The 23833-nt window shown below is 41.5% G+C and overlaps 1 protein-coding gene across 1 annotated transcript in view; it reads left to right on the top strand.

Annotated features, from left to right (window-relative positions):
- Nucleotides 1-23833, top strand: part of GABRA1 (gamma-aminobutyric acid type A receptor alpha1 subunit) — a 175630-nt gene that overhangs the window by 9684 nt on the left and 142113 nt on the right. Inside the window, exons 3-4 of the mRNA XM_029584084.1 lie at nucleotides 13609-13676; nucleotides 22133-22353. Of these exons, the coding sequence (XP_029439944.1) occupies nucleotides 13609-13676; nucleotides 22133-22353 (289 nt within the window). The remainder of the gene's footprint in view (nucleotides 1-13608; nucleotides 13677-22132; nucleotides 22354-23833) is intronic.

Below are 23833 nucleotides of genomic sequence, written 5' to 3'. Positions count from 1 at the left end.
TCATTGCAGTTTGGGTTTGATTTATTGTAAACTTCATGTTTTTGTATTTTATATTTGTTGTAGTTTAGTTATGTGATTTTATTGTCTGATTTTATTATTGGCTTTTGATTTTATGAACGAGTTATTTGTTATCCGTCTTGAACATTTTGGATATGCTCAGACTATAAGATTGTATGCGCATTAGTAGCTTGCACTTGTGTACATGTTATTTTATAAACCCCAAAAGGACAAGTGTAGTTTTTGGTCTTGTGCTCACATTTAGATGCAAATAAAAGGGATGGTCTGGTAGGGCCAACAGGTATGCCTGCAATTTTCTATTTCATAAGAGGCATACATTTTGCAAGTTATTCTCTAATTTTACATCTGCTAATTATCTTGCACAATTGATGTCAGACTCATCTATTAGTTGAGTGGAAGGTCTGGATGAACTGGGGATGTGCAGAGTCTCGAAGACCTGGAGAAGGACTGGCTAAACTGGTGGAGATTTCAGCAAACTGGTGATATCAGTTATGCGCATATGTTTTAAAATAAACCAACTTCCACACATAAACAGGGATTTTATAAAAGCAAGTCACACCTTTTTTTATGTTTTTAAACTAGGTAGGAAAAGTATGTGTTTTCAGTGCATAGTAGACCTTTGTGTATTAGGAAACAAATGCATATGTAGGGGTAGACGTGTATATTTTATAATCTGCAATATCAATCACACCAAAAAAGCCCTCAAACACAATCTGTGTATTCCAGTAACCAAAGTTGTAAACAATAAATCACAATGTATAGTTAAAACTGGTATCTCATTCATATAATCATGTTCCAGCCATCAAATTTTCAGAAGAAAATATCCACAATTTTTGTAGGACCCTTACCCATAGAGTCAATATAATGTACCATAGGGGTGTGCATTCGTTTTCAACATATATGTAAAACGCAACGTAATTTTTTTTTTTAACTTAAAAAAGTGATGAGGCAAAAACGATCGGATTTCCAACTTATTCAACATAGCTATGTTGAATAAGTTGGAAATCGCGATTGTTGATCCTAAATAAAAATTTAAACCCTCACCCTCCTTAATCCCCCCCCCCCCAAGACTTACCAAAACTCCCCAAGCTGGCGAAAAGTTCCGTGAGGGTCCGGGAGCGGACGCGCGGGGAATCACGTGACGTTGCGTCACTCCGACGTGACGCCGACGTCACGTGGTCCACCGCGGTTCCGCTCCCGGACCCCTCGTTGGACCCAAACGGCACTTTTGGCCAGCTTGGGGGGGCCTCAATTGTGACATCATTACTTGTACTGTGACTGCGTTTACCAGTTCAACTGGATAAAAGAACTGTTAAGCTCATTTATGTTTTGAAAAAACTCTGGAGTTTCCATCTTGTTTCAAGTTTTGGGACTTTATATATAAAAATAAGCAAAAATAGAAAATTGATAAAAATGATATAAATAAAAATTGATAAAAAAGATATAAACAAAGTAAAGGGACCCGATACCACAAGAAGAGTCTGGTACATTATATTGACTCTATGAGTAAGGGTCCTACAAAAATTGTGGATATTTTCTTCTGAAAATTTGACAGCTGGAACATGATTGTATGAATGAGATACCAGTTTTAACCATACATTGTGATTTATTTTATAATCTGTACAGACCTGATACATGCAGGTTATAAAATACTGTGGTAGATCTCTGCTCGGCTGTATATGGGGCTGCAGAGAGTTGTTTGAAAGTTACTGTCCCACTGTATTTTTTTTAAATTCTGTTACTGTTTTTCTCTCTACCACCACCTTCAGAATGGCATCATCATCAACATTTTGTATGACCTACTTTTCCACTAAAAAAATTCAAAGTGAGTTATAACTAATTAAGCAATAGACAAACAAGTATCAGTGTAGTTCACTAGCATTTAAAAATATGAATTCTCAGGAAAGGAGTTAGTGTTGTATCAGTAGGAACAATGAAGGCTAAACACATTGGAGTGATTGAGAATTTGCTTACTAATGTGTTTGGTTAGGAATTTTAGGTAGGTCCAGAGTGGTATGAATGAAAGGTGTCTTTGTATAAGATTTATTGGGGAGTTCAGAGTTAATGGTTTGGTTTGAATGCTGCTTCAAACAGCCAGTTTTTACCAGTTTCCTAAAGATCAGAGGTCAGAGCCAAGCCTGACATGAGGAGTGAGTTCCAAAGGATTGGGGCAGAGTCTGAAAAAGCTCTGTTTCTGGCCTTCACAAGGCACACAGTTCTTGGGGAGGGGATTACAAGGTAGGCCTGAGACAATGATTTGAAGTGAGTGAGAGGGGTCATTGGGTTCTCAACCCAATTAAATGGACCCACCGAGCATGAATATGCATGAGAGAGATTTGCATACATGGAGGCAGTGCATGCAAATCTACTTCATGCCATATTAATTGTGGATATCCTGAAATCCCAACTGACTAGATGTGTCCCAAGGCCTGAGCTGAGAGCCACCAGTAGTATAAGGTATTGGGGATTCCTGCATACATACGGTGAGTTTCAGTAGTCCTAGTGACAGATAACATCTGAGGCATCCACCACCCTCTCTGAGAAAAAATGCTTCACGATGCTCCTGAGTCTACCCCCTTGGAGCTTCATATCATGACCCTTAGTTTTAGAACTTTTTCCATTGAAGGTTTGCTTCATTTACATCAATAGTTTTTGTATATCCCCTCCACTATCTTTCTTCTCTTTTAGGGGATACATTTTGAGGATTTTCAGTCACATCTCATAGAGCTTTTGATGAAGACTCATGATCATTTTTCGTTGCCTTTCCCTGAACTCTCTTTCTGATATACAGCCTCCAGAACTGGACACAGCACTCTTGGTGAGGCCTCACCAATGACCTGTAAAGAGGCATTTTCACCTCCTTCAGTTTATTTATTTATTAAACTTGCAGACTAGGGATGTGAATCGTTTTTCAACGATTAAAATTATCGTCCGATAATGTTTATATCGTCTTAAATCGTTATAGAACACGATACAATAGAAATTCTAACGATTTATCGTTAAAAATCGTTTAAATCGTGTTAGTGCGCACTAACTCGAGTTAGTGCGCACTAACTCCCGTTAGTGCGCACTAACTCGATTTAGTGCGCACTAACTGAAAATGATACAAATAAACACTTTCCAGGTCACTGAAGGTCAGTTAGGAATGAATATGTGTTCCTATTGGCTGGCTGCCCTCTTATCTATTGATGTTACCACTGAGGTGATGGTTGGGGGGATGGGAAATGGAACTGGAAACTAACGAACACCAACAGAAAATGAAACAAAGTGTTCACACTTCCCAGGTCAGTAAAGGTCACTTAGGAATGAATATGTATGTATGTATTCCTATTGGCTGGCTGTGCTCTTATCTATTGATGTTACCAATATGGTTGGGGGGATGTGAAATGGAAACAGTTGGAAGCTTGACAAAAAAAGTAATGTAATGATCAGCACTCACGTGACTAGAACTTGTTTGTTTATTATTTTTGTTAGCAGGTACCTGAAATGCTAGTGCATGTTGAATTTGCCAATCACTGTGCATTTTAGAAAGGTGGTCCTGGCTGGAACTGTACACAGTTCAAATATATGTAATTGATTGTTGGTAAGTGTATTTTTTAAGTAGCCACACTGGCACCAGTATGTTTACTTTTCCTCCTACTTAACTCACTAGCTCAGCTTTGTAAGAAGGGCTTCTCTGCTTGTGTGTTGTTTTTGTTTGGTGTGAGGAGAGCAGAAACATCAGATCTTTATTCAATCTACTACAGTCATCTCTTACAGTGCCCTATCCCTATTAATACCAGGAGTGTTGTGATCTTCCTGCACACAGTGCCCTAACCCTGATACCAGTCCGAGACAGCTCCCTCCCTGCATTACTAGTGAGAGGCTGGCTTCACAGACAGGGGGGAGCTGCCTGACCCTCACTCCTGACTTCCCCCATGTCCCAGCTAGTGAATGGTGTGTGGGTGAGGGGGGGGGGGGGAGGATGGTGAAGTCTGAGACAGCTCCCTCCCTGCATTACTAGTGAGAGGCTGGCTTCACAGACAGGGGGGAGCTGCCTGACCCTCACTCCTGACTTCCCCCATGTCCCAGCTAGTGAATGGTGTGTGGGTGAGGGGGGGGGGGGAGGATGGTGAAGTCTGAGACAGCTCCCTCCCTGCATTACTAGTGAGAGGCTGGCTTCACAGACAGGGGGGAGCTGCCTGACCCTCACTCCTCCGGGGTATTGTGATCTTCCTGCACACAGTGCCCTATCCCTGATACCAGGGGTGTTGTGATCTTCCTGCATGCAGTGCCCTATCGCTATTAATACCAGGAGTGTTGTGATCTTCCTGCATGCAGTGCCCTATCCCTATTAATACCAGGAGTGTTGTGATCTTCCTGCATGCAGTGCCCTATCCCTGATATCGGGATGTGTGCAAGAAGATCACAACACCCCCGGTATCAGGAATAGGGCACTGTGTGCAGGAAGATCACAACACCCCCAGTATCAGGAATAGGGCACTGTGTGCAGGAAGATCACAACACCCCTGGTATTAGGGATAGGGCACTGTGTGCAGGAAGATCACAACACTCCTGGTATTAATAGGGATAGGGCACTGTGTGCAGGAAGATCACAATACCCCTGGTATCAGGGTTAGGGCACAAGTTCTAGTCACATTGACTGATCACATTACTTGTTTTGTCAAGCTACCAACTGTTTCCATTTCCCATCCCCCATATACTGTCAGTAGGAAACTTGGTAACATGAATAAATAAGAGGGCAGCCAATAGGAATACATATTCATACCTAAACTGACCTTAACTGACCTGAAAAGTGTCAAATTGTATCATTTTCAGTTAGTGCGCACTAACTCCCAGTTAGTGCGCACTAACTCCCGTTAGTGCGCACTAACTCGAGTTAGTGCGCACTAATCGGAAAAAACGATTTTTAACGATTTTTTAACTAAAAAATCGTGCCTAAGACGATTTTCTTGCCCTGCCACACGATTTCTATCGTTAAGACGATATGGAAAACGATTCACATCCCTATTGCAGACCACAGTTCCAGCAGCAGATGTGCATGAGTGGGGTTTACAAGAGAATGAAAATACAAATGACAGCATAAAATGAAATGAAACAGGCTGGTTTTGTTTCATGTCATTTCAAAACAAAAACCATACACACAGCAAATTTGTTTTTAACTGTGTTCCATTTTGTTTTGTGCCACCATTAAAAAAAAAAATAATTAAATAAAATTCAGCCATTTTTTAAAATCAGCATCCTGGATTTTTTCCCATCCCACATGCCGCCGCCCTGCCTCCGGGACTCCCTTTTCACTTACCATGATGCCAGAGTCTTTCACCTCTGGGGGTCACAGGAGCTACAGCAATGCCCAGTCACTGCCTCCTCTGTGTTATTTTTCATAATGGCATGGATGACCCATAATTTTGCCCTATAATGAAATGGCACCAGCCGACCCAAATGCTGGTGCCACATTTGTTGTATGACATAATTTTATTTTGGGTCTGCCATGCCTTTATGAGACACAGGACTTGTGGGAATGAAACAATTAGGTTGCTCCTGACCCACCTCCCTGGGGAGAAGACCCTGGGGCATCACAGTGAGCCCAGGAGAGCATTGGGGGAAATGGGAGAAAACCCAAGGAGACCCATGAGTGTTGAGAGAAAATCCATGGGGCTGATTTAAAAAAAAACAAATGGCAGCTGGGTTTTAGTTTTAGTGCTCGCTGTTGTAAAATAGGGTGCACTAAAATCAAAATAAAATGAACTGCAATAAAAGTAAATAAAATGAAAATAAAAGAAATGAAACTGCAACCACCAATGAAACAAACAATATACCCCTACTGAGTTCTGAATGATTTGGAGCCTGTGCATAACTCTATCTTTCTTTATATCAGACAGCTTACATTTGCAGTGCTAATTTCAGGGAGAAAGACGAGAATATTGCATTCACCTTTCTTTCTCTTGCTCCCCCCAGCATTCAACCCCCTCCTCATCTCCCCAATATTTATCCTTTTCCACCACCAACCTCTCATCATTCTGACAACACTAGCCTATTAGGGGTGGAAATACAACCATACAAGCCACAGAGATCACTAAGATCTAAAGATAAAGGTTTACTGGCTGTGCCATCATTGCAGAACCCTCATCAGACAAAAACAAGAGACCATATGTTCTCCATAGCAAGCCCCATGCTTTGGAACTCTCTACCGGAGAGTCCACAACTGAAACAAAGAAATTCAAACGTGACCGTATAAAGTGTTTATTTCAAAATGCCTACAACCTAACCAACTTTTCTGAAATCAGGACTTGCCCCTTCTTGGACAAACTCATCATGAATCTAACTAAAGAACTCATCTCTGCTTTCCAATTCAGTCTGAATACATATATTTGGGACTTCCTCTCTCTATCCTTTTCTTAATATCCTACTGGCAACCCTTTGTTAAAAATACTATCTCATCCCTGCTTCCTCACCTCCTCCCCTTATCTCCTTAGTCAAATGTAAGTGTCTCTTGCTAAAATGTATGATTTTTTAACTCTAGTGAATGTAACTGTCTACCTATGATATTTATATCATGACGTAAGCCATTGTGATCTTAACTTGGGACGATGGTATATAAAATGGCTAAATAAATAAAATAAAATATCTATATCCCCCACTTCCTATCCCCACCCACTTTAATACACTTTTCACTTATCCCATGTAGCAAATCAGCTCGTATGTTGTAGAGTACCCAGACATTTTTCCAGGCCCTCCAAGGTCTGCAATTGTGTCGGTGGACCTACCGCAGAGGAAGAGCAGGTTCCTTTTCTTAACTGCCAGGGATGCAAGTCCCTGGTGGTAAACTTTGGTGGTTGTGCAGGAGGACCCGTTTTATGATGAGCCTATCCCAGAAGAACCAGAAGTTTGTGCCTATGGAATAGACATACACACGGACGTTAGTAATAGGTTAGCGAAAATGTGTGCCCTTCTGATTTCGTGTAACATGTGCTCGTACATTAGCACAAGATGGCGCCGGCCATCTATTGCTCCTACCATGTGACAGGGGCCGACCAATGGCACCGGCAGCCCCTGTGACATAGTGAGGGCAAAGGCTATCGGCGCCATTTTGAATACCGGCAGCCAACAGCCCGAGTGCAGGAGATCACGCCAGGACCCCAGCTGGACCACCAGGGACTTTTGGTAAGTCTTTGGGGGGTCAGGAGGGTGGGGGGGTTGTACTTAATTAAATTTAAAGGGTTGGGATAGGTTTTTTTGGGGGAAACGAATACAAACGTAACTAATGAATGGATCGGGGTCCCCCAAGAAAGGATGCGACGGATTTGGTTCCTCACGAATACAAATATCGAATGGGACAAATCCGTCCCTGTTGCTCATCTCTATCGTACACGCGGAAATGCTAATGTTCGCATGTATGTCTTTTTAATAAAAGATGCATGTATTTTATAACCTGTGCATATGTACACATACTGTTTGTGAAATACCTTCATTCATTCATGTGAGCCCATTTATGCATGTATATGGGCTCATGTTTATTTATTTTTTTTTTTTAAGTATTCCCTGTGTGTAAAATTTGCTGCATATGTGCTGAGGAGTCTCTGTGCATGGCAAATTAATTTTCAGAAGGACAGGTATATGTGCATACTGTTGCTGCCATGCAGCAACAGTATGCACATACAAAAAGTGTGTTTCAAAGTTATTCCAGAGTGGAGTTTGGAAGAAAGAAATGAACAATATAATTTAAGATAGTAACAATGGATGTTGCCATTTTGCCTACCTATTTGGATTGGTTGCACTTTTTGAAATGCCCTAATGATAGCTACTATATCTACAGCTTTGATTGCCTGTGGTGCTCTGTCTGGATATCACCCTTTCATGCCCTTATCGCCCACTATACTAAAGATATTTCCCTGCTGTCAACTGCATGAGCTTGACCAACTACAGAAGGTCTTTCCTTCTCTTATTTTCTCCTTGTTTGGAAAGAATAATCATGTCAACTTGAAATCCATATGACAGAAAACTTTCAACCTCCTCTAATTATATCTAAATGTAATTGAGCCTTGTATATTGCTTGACCTTGCCTCTTCTTCTTGGGAGCTCATCAAAGGATGAGAGAAATAGTATAATTCAGTGTCTATGGACAATAGTGTTCAAAGGACAGAAGTGTGAAAGCTTTGATGTTGGCCCTTGCATGAGCAACTTTTTTGGGTTAAGAGAAATAATTGCTAGACCTAGATCTAAACAAGTATGGGTTGAAAAACCCACCAAATGACTATTAATGTGCAGTGGATTCCACTCTATATTTCAGAAAGCATATGGACTATTTTTAACCATGGAAGATGAAGACAAACTCTAATATGTTTGTGTTTTCCTCTTCTAACATGGCCTTTCTTATAAATCCATTTCAATTAACCTTTACTGTTGTTGATCTCCGCACTGTTGCTTGAAGGGCTGTGCTGAGACAGGGAGTGTATTTTAAATAACACTAGAAACAGGATCTGTACTCAGGAGGAAGGAGAATAGGCAGAGTTGTGAAAGTAATTTCTGGCAATTTACTGATTACCTAAAAGTAAATGATTGCTGTAAGAAATTACTTGTTTAAAGAACAACGTAAAAATGAAAACAGAACATTTGAAGGGACCTTCAGTACTCTGATTATTCCTTCCTTCCTTCCCTTGCTCCCATGTGGTGATCTGGAAGCCCCAAGCATGGCCAGAGAGTGCATGATAGTCAGTTCAGCCCCAGGGCAATGAGGAGGGGGCTTCCTGTCCTGGTGCTCCGGGGGTTCTTTTCCAGTAGGAGAGAGGCAGGCATGTGATTAGAGCACTTACCTGGGCGGCCTCAAAGCACAGCTGGAGGGTGCGTGATGGTCATTTCTGCCTCATTGTCATGAGGTGGGGGGGCTTCCTGTCCCAGTGCCCTTGAGCATTGGGGCAGTCAGATGGCCTGGGAGTCAGCAGGTGCCAACTCCCGCAGTCGCCTACCTCTTGGGGGGCCACCACTTTGTGCAGGCCCCTGGTTCCTGGAATTGGCATGGAGGCCACGTGTTCAGGGCTGTGCATTGTCGGCGGTGTGGGTCGAGTGGTAGGATCTTGCTGCTGTGCTCCTGCTGGCAGAGGGAGGCCGGGTGGGCTTAAGTGAATCCACCAAGCCCTCCTTGATTTTGATCCCTGGGTGGTCTTGTGCTGATTGCGAGATAGTTTGAGGACGGTGCTGGCTAAGAGCTGGGCCGCCCCTGGTGCAGCATTGTCAGCGGGACCTTACTGTTGCCATACGAGGCATCGGAGGCCATATAGGAGCCAACCTTAAGCTTGGCCGCCGATTGGAGAAGCGAGTAGTCGATGGTTATGTGTGTGGCCGAGGTCGGGGGCAAAGCGTAGATGACAGGGGTGCACCCAGAGGCGAGACTTCAACTGTTGAAGAGCTTCTTGCCATGCTCTCAGATAGATGGACTGGGGAGGGGGGGGGGGCTGTTCAGATCCAGGTGAATCGACTCCATTTTGCTGAGCTGGATCAGAGCCGGGGATCACCCAGTGGATAATGTGGCTGCAGGGTGGGAGAATCTTGTGGCCAGTCATCTTCCCCGCGATCCAGGTTGGTGAAGGTGGGCAGTACTGAGGGAGATCAGAGCACCGGGGTTTGAACAATGCTGGACACTTGTTCCCACCCTTTGCAAAGTGGGGCAGCCTGGTGGTCAGAGCAATGGGCCCTGAACCAGTGAAGCCAATGTTCAATTCCCACTTGGGATTGCAAAAGGTAAATTATCCCCTCGCTGGCAAACAGAGAACTCTTGTTCCTTTTCACTGGAGACCCCCTGGGGCTTGTTCTGCCATATGTGGTTTGGCAGGAGGGCCCTTGGGTGTCATACTTGCCACTTTTCTGACAGTTTCCCTATTTGGCTTTGGATTCAGAGTCAGTCCGTGGCTTGCAGGGAAAATGTGGTGGACTCATTCAAATTAGAGGATGGAAATGATGCACAACGAATGAACCTTTTACATGAAGGGAAAGTCTCGAATGGGAGTGCGGGATGTAAGACTTTCAGATGGTAGATTCAGGTTTATTAACAGAAGATATTGTTTCAAGGAAAGGGTGTCACATTCATAAAAAGGGTAACATGGCCATGCATCCTAAGGCACTGGATTAAGGCTTCAGTCTCTTTGGGGTCATAGGTGTGAATCCCACTGCTGCCAGTGTGTCTATTCCACTCTGCTGGGGCAAGTAGTAGAGGCTAAAACAGCAACCGATCTCATGAGGGCAGGGGATAAATGCAGAAGATTCTTATTTCTAATAAAGCAGGGATATAGGAGGAGTCAGGTTGGTACCTAGTAAACTCTTCTGAGGCTGGCCAGGTTGGTGTAACAGTTGCCAGTGACAGGGTACCTCCAGAGAGCAGAAAGGTGAACCCGAGCAGCAGGTCCACAAAAACTAACTAGAATTTTATGGCCATTTCTTCATGTTTGGGACAGTAATTGACTGTAAAGTACAGGTAGCGAGAGCCTTAGGGTGAATATGCACCAGACGGAAATATAGTAGAATGAAATGGGACCAATTGCCTATGAGTTGCTAGGTCTCTTGCACCTATTTTGAACCGTGCATCTCTTTTTCTGTATTGGGCATTGGTTCAACATTCTGGGGTTGATAACAGCATACATCACCTGGGCGACTCTTATCTGCCAGCATGAGTGAGCCCAATTTCTGTTCACAACTCTTCCGCAATTTCAGAAGAAGATCAAAGGTCTTACCAACTGTATCCGTTTCTTGGGCATCGAGCCCAACTCTGAGGGGATGAAATCCAGATTATGGGAGGATAAAGTGGAGAAGCTGCAGGATAGATTGAGTGAAGCGGCAAGGGCAAGGAAGCTGAATTTCCAAGATTGGCAACCCATCGTGGGTGGCCCAAATTTCGCATGTAGTGTGATATCCATGGGAAGGGTCTTTCTCAGAAGACTGGCCGTGGCAACCACAGGTGCACACAGGCCTTACCACTTCATTAGGATATCGCAACCCATGAGTAATGACATCCCTATTTGGGCATCCTTCCCGGTCAACTTTGATGGGTATCTCGATGGCAGGAGTTTCCTCTTTCCAGCAGGGATTTATATATACACTCTGATGCCTTCGGAAGATGCATTTTTGGGCAGTATTGCTTGGATGCGTGTCCGCCACACTTGGGCCGAATACTTGGGGTAGGTAGGATTAACTCAGAATGTCACATTCCTCAAGTTATTTCCCACACCAATTGGTCTAGTGCTTTGGAAAATGAATCTGCAGAATGAGCAAATTATATTCTAGTACGAAAGAATAAGCAAATCATATTCTGGTGCAACAATAAACAGTCAATGCGCTAAGTGTTCACTTAGCAGAACTACCAAGAGAGGTGCTATGGGCCAGTTTATGCAGGTTGCACATGATCAGCTTACTGTAGGAGCCAGTTGGGGGGACCTTGAGTCTCGATACCACCCCCGCTTGGTGTTGCAGCAGGCAGTGGAGGAAGTGGCCTGCCCTGGTCTTTGGCAACTGCCTTGCTGGCTCGGATACCAGTCCCAGTGCCGGATGACCTGTGGTGGGTACATCTCTTTGGCCAAGGAAATAGGGGCATGCATAGGCCCTGTGGCTGGACATCTAGCAGGTCTGGCTTTCCTTTTGAAAGTGTGCAGATGGGGAGAAGTCCTTCCTGTTGGGGAGGAGGTCAGTGGGTTGGTCGAGAAAGTTGGGACCGACTATGCATACACGACTTCAATGACAAATGACCTGCTGGTGACCCTATCGGTGCTCTTGGTTTTCATCCAATCTTTCACTTCAAAACCAACCTCTTTTGTCTTCTCACTGGGCTTCTGGAATTTTATGCACAAGCGAGTTGGTCGCATCCAGCAAAACTGATCTGGGTACCTGTGGTATACTTTTGCAGGACGTGACATTAATACTGCTATCACTTCGTATCAAGATACATAAGCATTCAGACCATTTATTGCCCCTTCGGCACTCGAGGGATTTGATGGCAGCTCCAGATGCCATCATTATGCATGTGGGGGAAGTTATGAGAGTGAATTATGAGGACCAAGAATGACTTGCCTGAGTTATCTGAGTGCTGCATACTTATTTCTTGTGGTCAGATATTATTCCTCATCCAAAGTTGAACAATTCAAGACTGTGGAGAATGGGATACAATTAGGTTAACCGGCACATTGGTGTATAGACCTGCAAGCTGGGCCATCGCCAGATAAGGCACGAATGGGCGATTGTCCAATGTCAAGGTTTGTTTAGGTCAGGCTGAGTCCATCTTTTGGACATCGGCAATGAGATATTCAACACCTCCCTGCAGGTGGCCATGGAAGGATGGTTGTTGGGGATTGATGTCGGCCACAGTCATGTTGGTGGGGATGGGGGGGGGGGGGCATGAGGCAAAGGTATGCCCTACCTCATGCCTGTGGTGGTTACCCAGGCTGGTAGGGGCATTTCAGATATGGTGCAGATGGGCATCATGGTCCAGGTCAGCAGTGGACTGGCACATTGGGTGGCACAGGGTGGAGAATTCTGTATGCCAGAGGATGGGCCCCCTTGCTTGGGGATAGGCAGGGGGACTGGGTTTGATGTTGCCTTGCTTGGTTATTGCGGCAGGTGGAGGAGGTGGTGATGTAGCCTGGTCTTGGCAACAGCCCTACCGATCCGGGTACCAGTTTGTCTAGGGGTGTATATATATTGTATATATATATATTGTTAATAAAGCTGCGGCCCTTTTTATCTAAGATCTGTGTTTGTTGTTATTCCATTGTATTAAGAATGTATGTATGTATGGCTATGGGTCAATTAGAGGTGACGGGGGCAGTAGGAGTATGGGGAGTGGGAGGGTCACAGATGGGACAACACTACAGTTATGGCTGCTAGAGTTAAAAAAAAAATCAATAATCAAATCCATGCTATATGCCTTTTTTGCATTCACTTCTTGATATCTGAATGTTCATTTTGTCTGAATATATTTCTCTTTGTACTGTGGACATCAGAAATTTGCAATAAATATAGTTTATTGTTAACTATTTTCTCTTTCAATATGTTAAAATCAGGCAGATTCCATTAGAAGTACAATTTCTTCAGTCTATATTTCAGTCTAGATGGATCTTTAGTTTTTTCTTCTTCAAGATAATACAATGAAATGCAAATTTAATTGCTGAAAACCTTTCTGGAATTGCCTGCTGTACTAATATATCAACATGATGAGCCTCAAGTCTTAAAAGCATGCTCTCGGAGCACAATATGCAGAATGTTTATATATATATATAAGCCAATTGGGGCATTGTTTCAAGACTTATTTAAAGGTTAAAACAGCAGCAAACTTTATAATGTACAACATCTCCAGGGGGCATGAATGATGTAAATAAACCACACGATCTGTGGGCTCGAGGAGCACAGGGGTCCTAGACAGCACTCTAAAGATTGCTGCCAAAAATACCTACTGTGAAATTATATCTATGAGCAGCGAATTATCAAGTCTACAGCTAAACATAGCTAATCAAAACTAATGCATTTTCTATTTGAGGGTGAGTTTGTGGTGGTTGGATGTAATGAAGACTATTGATAGACACTCACTGTCCTAATTTCCTGCTTCACCAGAGCGTGTAACTGAAGTGAAAACTGATATTTTCGTCACCAGCTTTGGGCCAGTCTCAGACCATGATATGGTAAGTACCATGTTTCACTTCTTTTCAGCATGCTCGTGGGATTCATGGGCAGGAAGCCGCCATAACTTGCCATTTAGATCTTTTCTATTCCTTTAATTTTTAAAGAAAATGCTGCCAATTTACATAACTATTGCAGTTCACACTGGAAGGATTTAAAGGGCATTTATATTAGCAGCCTCGGTGACTTTACTATTGGCTCATAATATGCACTGCATTTGCGGTGTGGCACATTAAGGAATTTTCCAGTTACAGTACTTAATGCTATTGAATGAATCAATGCTCTCCAAGAGCAAAAAATTGAGCTCGAGTCAGTAAACGAGATGTCTGAATGTTATACTTATTTCATTCCTCAAAGAAGGAATAATATGACCTGAACATGACCAGGGGTAAAAAAAAAAATGTAGAATTTTCAGCTTCTTTCATCAGTTTCATGATTCAGTGAATACAGGGGGCAATTTCTATACTGCCCACAGGATACTGCAAGCTAATTTTCAAAGGGAAACTCCCTGCATAGTTTTCAAACAATCTTTTATGCAAACTACTGTTTACCTATGTAAAAGGTTTTGAAAATTACCCTCTCAATTTCTGCCCGTGCAGCCCTTTGCGTTTAAGATAATATTTTTAATATTATAGCACAACCGGAGATGTTGGCATGGCAAGGTTTATACACACTCTTGTGCACATAAACATCAAGAAATCGCAGTTTAGGAGTGTTCAAATACAGTTGAGGAATGCAGAAAAGGATTAAGTAAATAATAGTTCTACCTGAATTCCACGAAGTAACACTGTCATTACATGGGCCTGGAGTACATGGGTGCATTAGCTGTTAATATTATGAATGCAAGGCCCAAGTCACTGTCATGCCAAAAATAGGTTAGCGTGCATGCTAAAATGTGTATTTGCATACAATTCATGAAGGTAATGAGATGCAAAGCATGCACATGGTAAAAGATTTGCACTAAAGGGCCCATTCTGCATCTCTAGCTCCCCAGTGTTAACTGGCCTAGCAAGCACCCTGGCCCCTTTAGACCAGGAACTCTCCCCCCCGATCAAGGTCTATGCTTAGGGCCAACTGCAGAAGCCCCAACTCACTGGTGCAATCGTCCTGAAATCTGTGCCTCAAACAGGGAGGCCATCAACCTCTTACCAGCATTGCTTAGTAGTGCTTGGCACTGTATCAAACCTGATTTCTTGACAGTGTGAGCTATCATCGGGCAGCACCATTTGTGCTGCAGAATTTGTGCAGTGGTTCTGGCAGTAGATAGGTTGCCTCTCTCTGACTGGTGAAGATTTCTTGGGGACTACACCCAAGAATAAGGCTTCTTTAGTTGGGATCCTTGTTTTGGGAGCTACCTTCTTTGAGGGAATGGGGTTGACCTGAACGCTATTATACTAGTCAATGAGAGGGGGTAAGGACACAACCTTCCACACCTATATGTTAAATACCAGTCTGCTGGTCATACTAGAATGCTAACATTTAATCCCCTGCTTGTGCTAATGTTTCCAAAGCCTGCCTTACAGGATCTGTAAATATAAAATAGATAAGTGACTAGGGCAAGGATGGTCACCTCCAGTCCTCAAAGCCTCAAACAGCCTTGGTTTTCAGCATACCCATAATGAATATACATGAAACAGATTGCATGCGCTGCCAGCTTTATATGCAAATATATCTAATGCATATTCATTGTTAATATTCTGAAAATCAAGCCTGTTTGCGCTTTTGAGGACTGGAGTTGGACACCCCTACACTAGGGTAATGAGAGCCCATGAGCTCGTTATCATTCTACTTGTATATTTTGCATGCATGGTACATTTTAGACCGCAAGCATTCTCAGTTCAGTAAAGATTTTCACTCATGCTAAATATTTAGTGATTAGATCACAATTTGGTGCACACAACGAGTATTGGTAATCCTTAGTGACTTGGACCTAAGGATGGTAACTTTCAAATTGACTTCTGCAGGTAAAACATTGTTTTACACATAGACATGGCCTGACTGATAGGCAGGCAGACTTATGTGGGTAAGTCATGTATGCACGTGAGTTTACCCATGATGAGCAGAGGTGTTCCAGGGATGGAGTTGTGGGGGAAATTATACTTATATGCACACTTTTGAAAACAGAAATATGTGTGCATATTTTCCCAATAAAATTAAGCATTTATGTATGTACTTGTATCCTGCCTTGGGCTATTTTTTTGTATGAGTGCGGGCTATAAATCTTTTAAAATAAATGAATATAGAAGATGCAGTTATGGGCAGGCAAATTTGAAGGAAATAATTTTCAAAGCAGATTTATGCACACATGTTCACTTTGAAAATTGGCACAACTTCTGGGTGTATTTGCTCTGGAATTTAGACATGATGTTACAAATTTACCCCATGCGCAGATCACCAGAGTCAGGCAGAGCTCCGGAGTCTCAATGCGTGGGTGAGACGATGATGCAGGGAAGAGGGGTTCAGCTTTGTAACTGAACTGGGGAACCTTCTGGGGAAAGGGGGGAGTATTTTCCGAAGGGATGGGCTCCACCTTAATCAGGGTGGAACCAGGCTGTTGGTGCTAATTTTTGAAAAGGAGACAGAGGAGCTTTTAAAATAGAACAAGGGGAAAAGCTGACAGTCGCTCAGCAGCCTATGCTTCAGATGAAGATATCTTTAAAGAATACTAATGAAACGGAAGAGTTAGGGCATCTCAAAAAAGAGCTTCCAATAAAAGCAAAAACAGTCTATGTGCCTATAAATAACCACGTGAGTTAAAAGATTACAAATTATTCCTATCAACTGAAAAGCAGTTTGTTAATACAAACAAAAAGCATACTTTGAAATGTCTGAATGCCAATGCCAGAAGTCTAAGATGGGAGAGTTAGAGTATATAGCACTGAATGAAGAGATAGACATAATTGGCATCTCAGAGATCTGGTGGAAGGAGAATAATTAATGGGATAATGCTATACCAGGCTACAAATTATATTGTAGTGATAGGGTGGATCAACTTGGGACTGGGGTGGTGCTTTATGTTCGGGATGACAGAGTCCAACAGGATAAAGCTCCTTCAAGAGACTAAATGCATAGTAAAATCTTTATGGGTAGAAATCACATGTGTGTTGGGAAGAGTATGGCAATAGGGGTATACTATCTTTCACCTGACCAAAATGATAAAATAGATGATGAAATGCTAAGAGGAATAAGGGAAATTATCAATTTGGCAATGCAGTAATAGGAGATTTCAATTACTCCAATATTGACTAATAAATGAAACTTTAGAACATGATAAAGATGTAAAGTTCCTGGATGGAATAAATGACCACTTCATGGAGCAATTGGTTCAGGAACCAATAATAGAGGGAGCTATTTTAGATCTAATTATTAGAGATGTGATTCGGCCGAACCTTTCAGTTCGTTCTTTGTTATTGGCCAGCCACGGGAAATTCCGCCCCCTCCCCTGACATCATCACAAACGGAGCTGGGCCGTTTGAAAGGCGCCAAGCCAGCAGGCACTCGTGATGGGGAGGGCTACCCACCAGTGCTGATCACCTTGTAACAGTTAACATCCAAGGTAAAAAGACAAAAAAAAAATTGAAAAAACTGCCTTTGAAACTGAGAAGAGATTTATGTGGGGAAAGCCATGATTCTGAGACCCGCCCCCTCCCCTGACATCATCACAAATGGAGCCGGGCCGTTTGAAAGGCGCCAAGCCAGCAGGCGCTGCACGCCGTGCGTCACGCGCCGAAGGGGCGCAACAAAAGGTGCACCCCTTCGTGCAACCCTTTGTGTTATTTGTTTAATATGCTCCTTGTTAAACCTTTTGCTCAATTGTTAAGAACTTTGATTTTGATGGTTTTATTTTTCTAATCTCTTAGCCTCAGGTACAAAAATTTTAGATTGTAAGCCCTTTTAGGGGATAGTGAATTACCTATTGTACCTTATTGTAAACCGATGTGATATCTCTTTTTGAAATGAATGTCGGTATAAATAAATAAATAAATTTTAATTCAGCTGCCCCTGAAACGATATCCGAAACCCACCTGACCCTTCCAATTTAATTAATTAGAAAGGGGTTGTAAAAAAAAAATAATAAAATACAAACCCACCCCAACCCTTCAAATTTAATTAATTGCAACCCCCCACCCTCCCGACCCCGCCCAAAACTTGCCAAAATTCACTGGTGGTCCAAAGGGGATCCTGGGAGTGATCTCCCACTCTCGGACCATCGGCTGCCAGTAATCAAAATGGCGCCGATGGCCCTTTGCCCTTACCATGTGACAGGCTATTGGTGCCATTGGCCGTCTCTGTCACATCGTAGGAACAATTGATGGCTGGTGCCATCTTAATAAATGGTGTGGGCCATCCATTGCTCCTACCATGTGACAGGGGCCGACCAATGGCACCGATAGCCCCTGTCACATGGTAAGGGCAAAGGGCCATCGGCGCCATTTTGATTAGTGGCAGCTGACAGCCCAAGAGGGGGAGATCGCTCCCAGGACCCTGATGGACCACCAGGGACTTTCGGTAAGTCTTGGGGGGGGGGGTTCGGGCAATTCTTGGGAGGGTCAGGAGGGTGGGGGGTTGCAATTAATTAAATTTGGGGTGGGTTTGGGTTTGTTTGTTTTTTAATGTGCCCTTTCTCCCCCCCCCCAAGAAAAACAATAAGAAAACCACATGAAATTTCATGGGTTTTCTTATCATTTGGTAGCCCCCCCGAAACGCGACAAAATAGGAAATATCATCTCTATTTCCTATTTTGTCGCAAACGAATGCACATCCCTACTAATTATTAGTAGAATGCAGGATTTGGTGAGAGAGATAATGGTGCTTCAGTATTTGCCATCTCCTCAGTAAAACCACTTTCACTTTTCTGTTTGTTTTCATAAATATAAATGTATTTTATCATTTTTCTTAATGTTCTACTTCTTAAACTGTTTTGCTGTTTTTATTCTCTTTTTTTTATTCAGTACTCCAGATTCTGAACTTTAATTTTATTTCTGCCAGCTATTGCACTGATTCAAGCCTTTTTTTTTACCAATGCAAAGTACACTGTCTATTTTACAACTATAGAGTAACTAAACATTAATAGAAAATGTGTTACTATATTTTATATAGTATTTTTGCTATGTCATTTTTGTCTATTTGGCAGCAGAGGATATAAATTAAGATTTAAAGAAATAGAATAATCCATTACTACAGAAGCAACTGTAGTGGTAGAAATGATAATGAGATTTTATAACTTGGCATTCTTTGAAATGCAGCGGAAATCTGCTGCAGGTGCCTGTGAGCTCTGACTGGCCACCTAGAACCAACAGGGCCTCCCATTAGTTGATTTCCTGTGGCTTATTCATGGATTGGCCACGTATCTTCTGGTCAGCATTTTACCCTATTTCTGTGTCTTGATTAGCAGGTGTAAAAGCAAATACATACGTTTGACATATAGGCATACTCCACTTATAAAAACCATAAATGTACTTGACCTGCCAAATGTCATTCTGGAACAGCCTTAAAAAAAACCCCTTTATATATGTGCATATTCTCCCCCCTTCTGAAAACTCACCCACACTCTCCATCAATTGTTCCATACCCCCACCGAAAACGTTCAGATAAATGAAGTCAGATTTAATTTCCATTTCTTGATGAGCAGGTATAAAATATGCACTCTTGTTTACTGATGTATGCACATACTCCATTTATAAAATAAGTAAATATGCCTATACGTCCAAACCCTGCTCTTGAAATGCCCTCTTTTTATGCACACACTTTTGCATGTGGCAGCAACAGCACACATGTTATCCTGCCTTTCTGAATTTGTACCTACCACTCACATAGGGTATTTACGTGTCTATGCCAATTTTACACACTCAACTATAGTAACATAGTAAATGATGACGGAAGAAAGACACAAATGCCCATCTAGTCTGCCCAGCAAGGTTTGTTTTTTTTCGGGTTTTAACTGCTATTCTGTGCATGTTACCCCAGTATTTTATTACCATTTGAGGGATTTTTTTGTGTTTCTCCCATGCCTTATTAAATTTTGTTTCCATTTTTTTTCCACCACCTCTACTGGGAAAGCATTCCAGGTATCTTCCACCCTTTCCTTGAAAAATATTTTCTGACATTGATCCTGAGTTTACCTGTTGGAACTTCATATCATGACTCCTACCTCCAGAACTTACTTTGCTTCTTGCACATTACTATATGTTTCAGATATGTAAGTCTGTATCATATCCCCCTAACTCAACTTCTCCCATAGGGTATACATTTTTAGATCCTGATTTCCATCTTATATGACTTCTGATGTAGATTCCACAGCATTTTAATTGCCTTTCTCTGAACTGCCTTTAGCTTCTTTCTATCCTTGGTGAGATACGGTCTTCAGAACTGAATACAATGTTCCAGGTGAGGCATGATCACTTCCTTTTTTCTGCTGGTTATGCCTCTTGCTTTGCATCCCAGCCTTTTTCTGGCTCCAGCTCCCATGTTGTAACACCATTTCACTAACTTGAGATCATCAGACACTATCACCCCCCGATCTCCCTCCTGGTCAGCGTATATCAGCTTCTCACCAACCATCTCATATAGCTCCTTTGGATTTTTACAGTCCAGAATCATGACTTTGCACTTTCTTCATTGAATCTCAACTGCCAAGCACTTGATCACTCCTCAAGTGTTTTTAGATCACTTGTCATTTTGGCTGCTCCCTCAGGTCATTCACAAAAAGTCAAGTCTTTGAAAATGATTTCCTTTTTATAATTGAAATAAATTATATCAGTCCATGAGGAGGGTACTGTTCATGTTTTAATAAGAATGAACAAATCACAAACTATGATGCAAAAGTAGAAATTCACTATGTTGCTCAATGAAAAGTCCATATTTCAAACATAGAAATACTGGTATTTTAGAATATTGTAGCCTCCCAAAATGGCCATGTTTCACATGCCTTGGGAGAGGCTAAGCTAGGAATACTTGTATAGCTTACATGCCTCACAGTGATGCATATTCCAAAATATTTCTATGTTTGAAATATTGACTTTTCATTGAGCACTGTGGTGAATTTCTAATTTTGCATCATAGTTTGTGACATGTTCATTCAATCGGACACTTGATGGATATATATTAAAACATGAACAGCACTCTCCTTATGGACTGATATACTTTCAGTTACTAGATTCACTCTCCTTTTCCTGTTTATTTACTTTCTTAAGTGAGTTCTGATATCCATGTGTGGACTGCTATTTCCTGTTTATAATGACCTGCAACCTACAGCTAGAAAAACTGAGAACATGTTTCAGCGACCTCCAGTCTGCTTATTTTGTTTTGTTCCGATGACACCTCTAAGCTAGTCAAGAAGTATATTAACTTGGCACAATAAAAAAACATCCCTTTCCATACTACCCAACGAAACCTCCGCTCAACCAACAAAGGCCTCCTGACAATTCCACCTGCTCGATCCAAACAACTGACCACAACTCGTGAAAGAGCCCAACCGAACTAAGAACTTAACCTAACTTAAAAACCTTCAAGAAGGAGCTGAAAACCTGGCTGTTCACCAAAGCCTACCAAAACACCCAATGACAATTATGCATCCTCTTCAACCTCCCCTAATTTTCTCCCCTCCCTATTCTCTACTGCCCCCCCTTCAACTCCCCCCCCCTTTCTCAACCTTCTTTCGAATTTTCCAAACCTCAACAATTCCAATTCTCCCTATCATAGTATTTTATCATTTTCTTTGTTACTTTAACTACTGAGTAAATATATTAGACAAGTTATATCCTTTATTTTACTCGCAATTGTTATGCTATTTAATTTCTAAACAATTAACCAAAGTTTACTGTTTATGCGTTCCATGTAAAGGATGTGCCTCCCTATAATGGCCTTCCACCTGTCATCTGTAAACCGGTACAATGTGCAAACGGAAATCGGTATATAAAAATGTTACAATAAATAAATAAATCCTCCTCACCATATCCCATGTTACTGGACCTCTCTATGTCCATCTCTCTCAACCATGAGAACCTATATACTTAACCTTATCTTTACTGCCTCTTGCAACTATGTGAACATGAATACCTAACCTTAATATTGCTTTAACTATAACTTTGACCATAATGTGTATACTAACTCTTGTGAACTTGAATATATAACCTTAATATTGCTTTATATGTAATTTTGATAACAATGTATATACTAACCCATTCACATACTCTATTCCATCGAAACTTGTAAACCGTTATGATGGTGAAACCGAACAACAGTATATAAAACTCGATAAATAAATAAAAAATATTTATTTACTTTTTGTTGACCTTTATTTCCACACATTTAAGTGCACTAAATAGGAACCATACTACTTTAGCCAATGTAATAATAATAATAATAATAATAAACTAAGCAAATATGACATCCAAAGACTGTACAATAGTTTTAATAAATGCAAATCTTGGAAGTATTTTCTGATTTTGTTTTCTAGGAATACACAATAGATGTATTTTTCCGTCAGAGCTGGAAAGATGAGAGATTAAAGTTCAGTGGTCCCATGACTATTCTTCGTCTTAATAATCTAATGGCCAGCAAAATTTGGACACCGGATACCTTCTTCCACAATGGAAAGAAATCTGTGGCTCACAACATGACCATGCCTAACAAACTGCTACGGATCAAGGAGGATGGAACACTATTGTATACAATGAGGTAAGAATACAAAAATGTTTCTAAATATCAAATGTTTTTCCTGCATACATAAAATGTGATTTTCCTCTATGGACAACTGAGTCTATCTTTGTTTTATACAATTTACCTTCATAAGAAAGCATTTCTTTTTTTTTTTTTTCTTTTTTTTTTTCTTTTAGAGCATCAAAGGCCTGAGTTAAGGAATGAGCAAAAGTCCTGCAGTGCTATTTATGCATCTTTTAACAGACATTATTTATTCACTTAGCAGTAATGTAACCTCTGGGTGGGATACAACCCTGATGCTGTCCCCCAAAATATATAGAATTAAAATAGACCCGATCTGCAATCAGCTCTCCTCAGATAAGAGGTCCAGGGCTTCCCCTTTTTTCACACTCTGTAAACAGCACTGATAATCTCCATAGTCAATAACAGCAATGATCATGCTGAAAGGCAACTTTATTTCCAACTTCTTTACTCATAACTGATAAATTGAACAAAGAACTTTACAACAGTTAGATGATAAATAAAATTGATGAACAATAATTACTTTTCTAGTACAGTCTTTTCATTTACGGAAGACAATTCCTTAATGATTGACCTCTTTCTCCTTTCAAAAACTCCGACTGATGAATGTATAATTCTTGTTCCAGTCCCCAAATGTATCTGAAGCATTTCCCCACTGTAGAATGATTAGAATTTAGAGTCCCAATCAGAATACAGGAAGTCCCAATTCTCATTCCTTTCCTATAGTCTTCTTAAATGTCTTAGATCTTTTTCTGAAAGCAATAGCAGGAACTCTCCTCATGGACTGGAAACTGAATCCCTGGTACTAAGGGCACTCTAATCCAAAGAAAAAAAACAGAGTTTGACTAAAAAAGGGAAAACAACAAATCCATAGACAGGAAGGGTGGGGAAATGTCCTTGTCTCCCAGAGAAGAAAGTCGCTGAGGAAAACAACTCAAATGTGGAACTCCTCTGCTTCCGGGTCACTGACTAATCTATCCACTAGGGGTGAGTTAGAGAGCAGCAGAATCTTTCTGACTCCTGATCTAACCTTGCACAGGGTCGCCCCAAATTCTCTGTGAAGGGGCAACAAAGCTGTCACAGGGAAAGTCTCCAAAAAGTGACTCAAAAGAATAAATAAGCCAAAATAGATCAAATGATTGCCCCCAGGAGGGCAAATTAAGAACATCTATCAAAAATGCACAAAGCATATACAGTGAAGTCTGAAATCCAAATAAGAATCCATACCCTTAGATGGTAACAGTGGTTTAAATATTGCTTGAAAGCGACATTTGCAGCTCCCACTTGGGGGAGACAAATGCAAACCTCTCTTTACTAAATTTCTCAGAACCTCCCCAGCTAGTTAGCACATTCTTTCTGGTTCCTTACACTAAATTTGCCCCTTGGGCAAAGCTATAATTATTTCAAAATCATGCAAACATTAATTGTGGCACACTTGCAGATTTCATTGCACAATATTACACTGCATAATAAAGAA

This window comes from Rhinatrema bivittatum, chromosome 18 (assembly GCF_901001135.1).
Source record: "Rhinatrema bivittatum chromosome 18, aRhiBiv1.1, whole genome shotgun sequence".
Classification (NCBI taxonomy): domain Eukaryota; kingdom Metazoa; phylum Chordata; class Amphibia; order Gymnophiona; family Rhinatrematidae; genus Rhinatrema; species Rhinatrema bivittatum.
The sequence above is the reverse complement of the archived record's forward strand: the minus strand, read 5'-3'. Positions and strand labels throughout refer to the sequence as shown.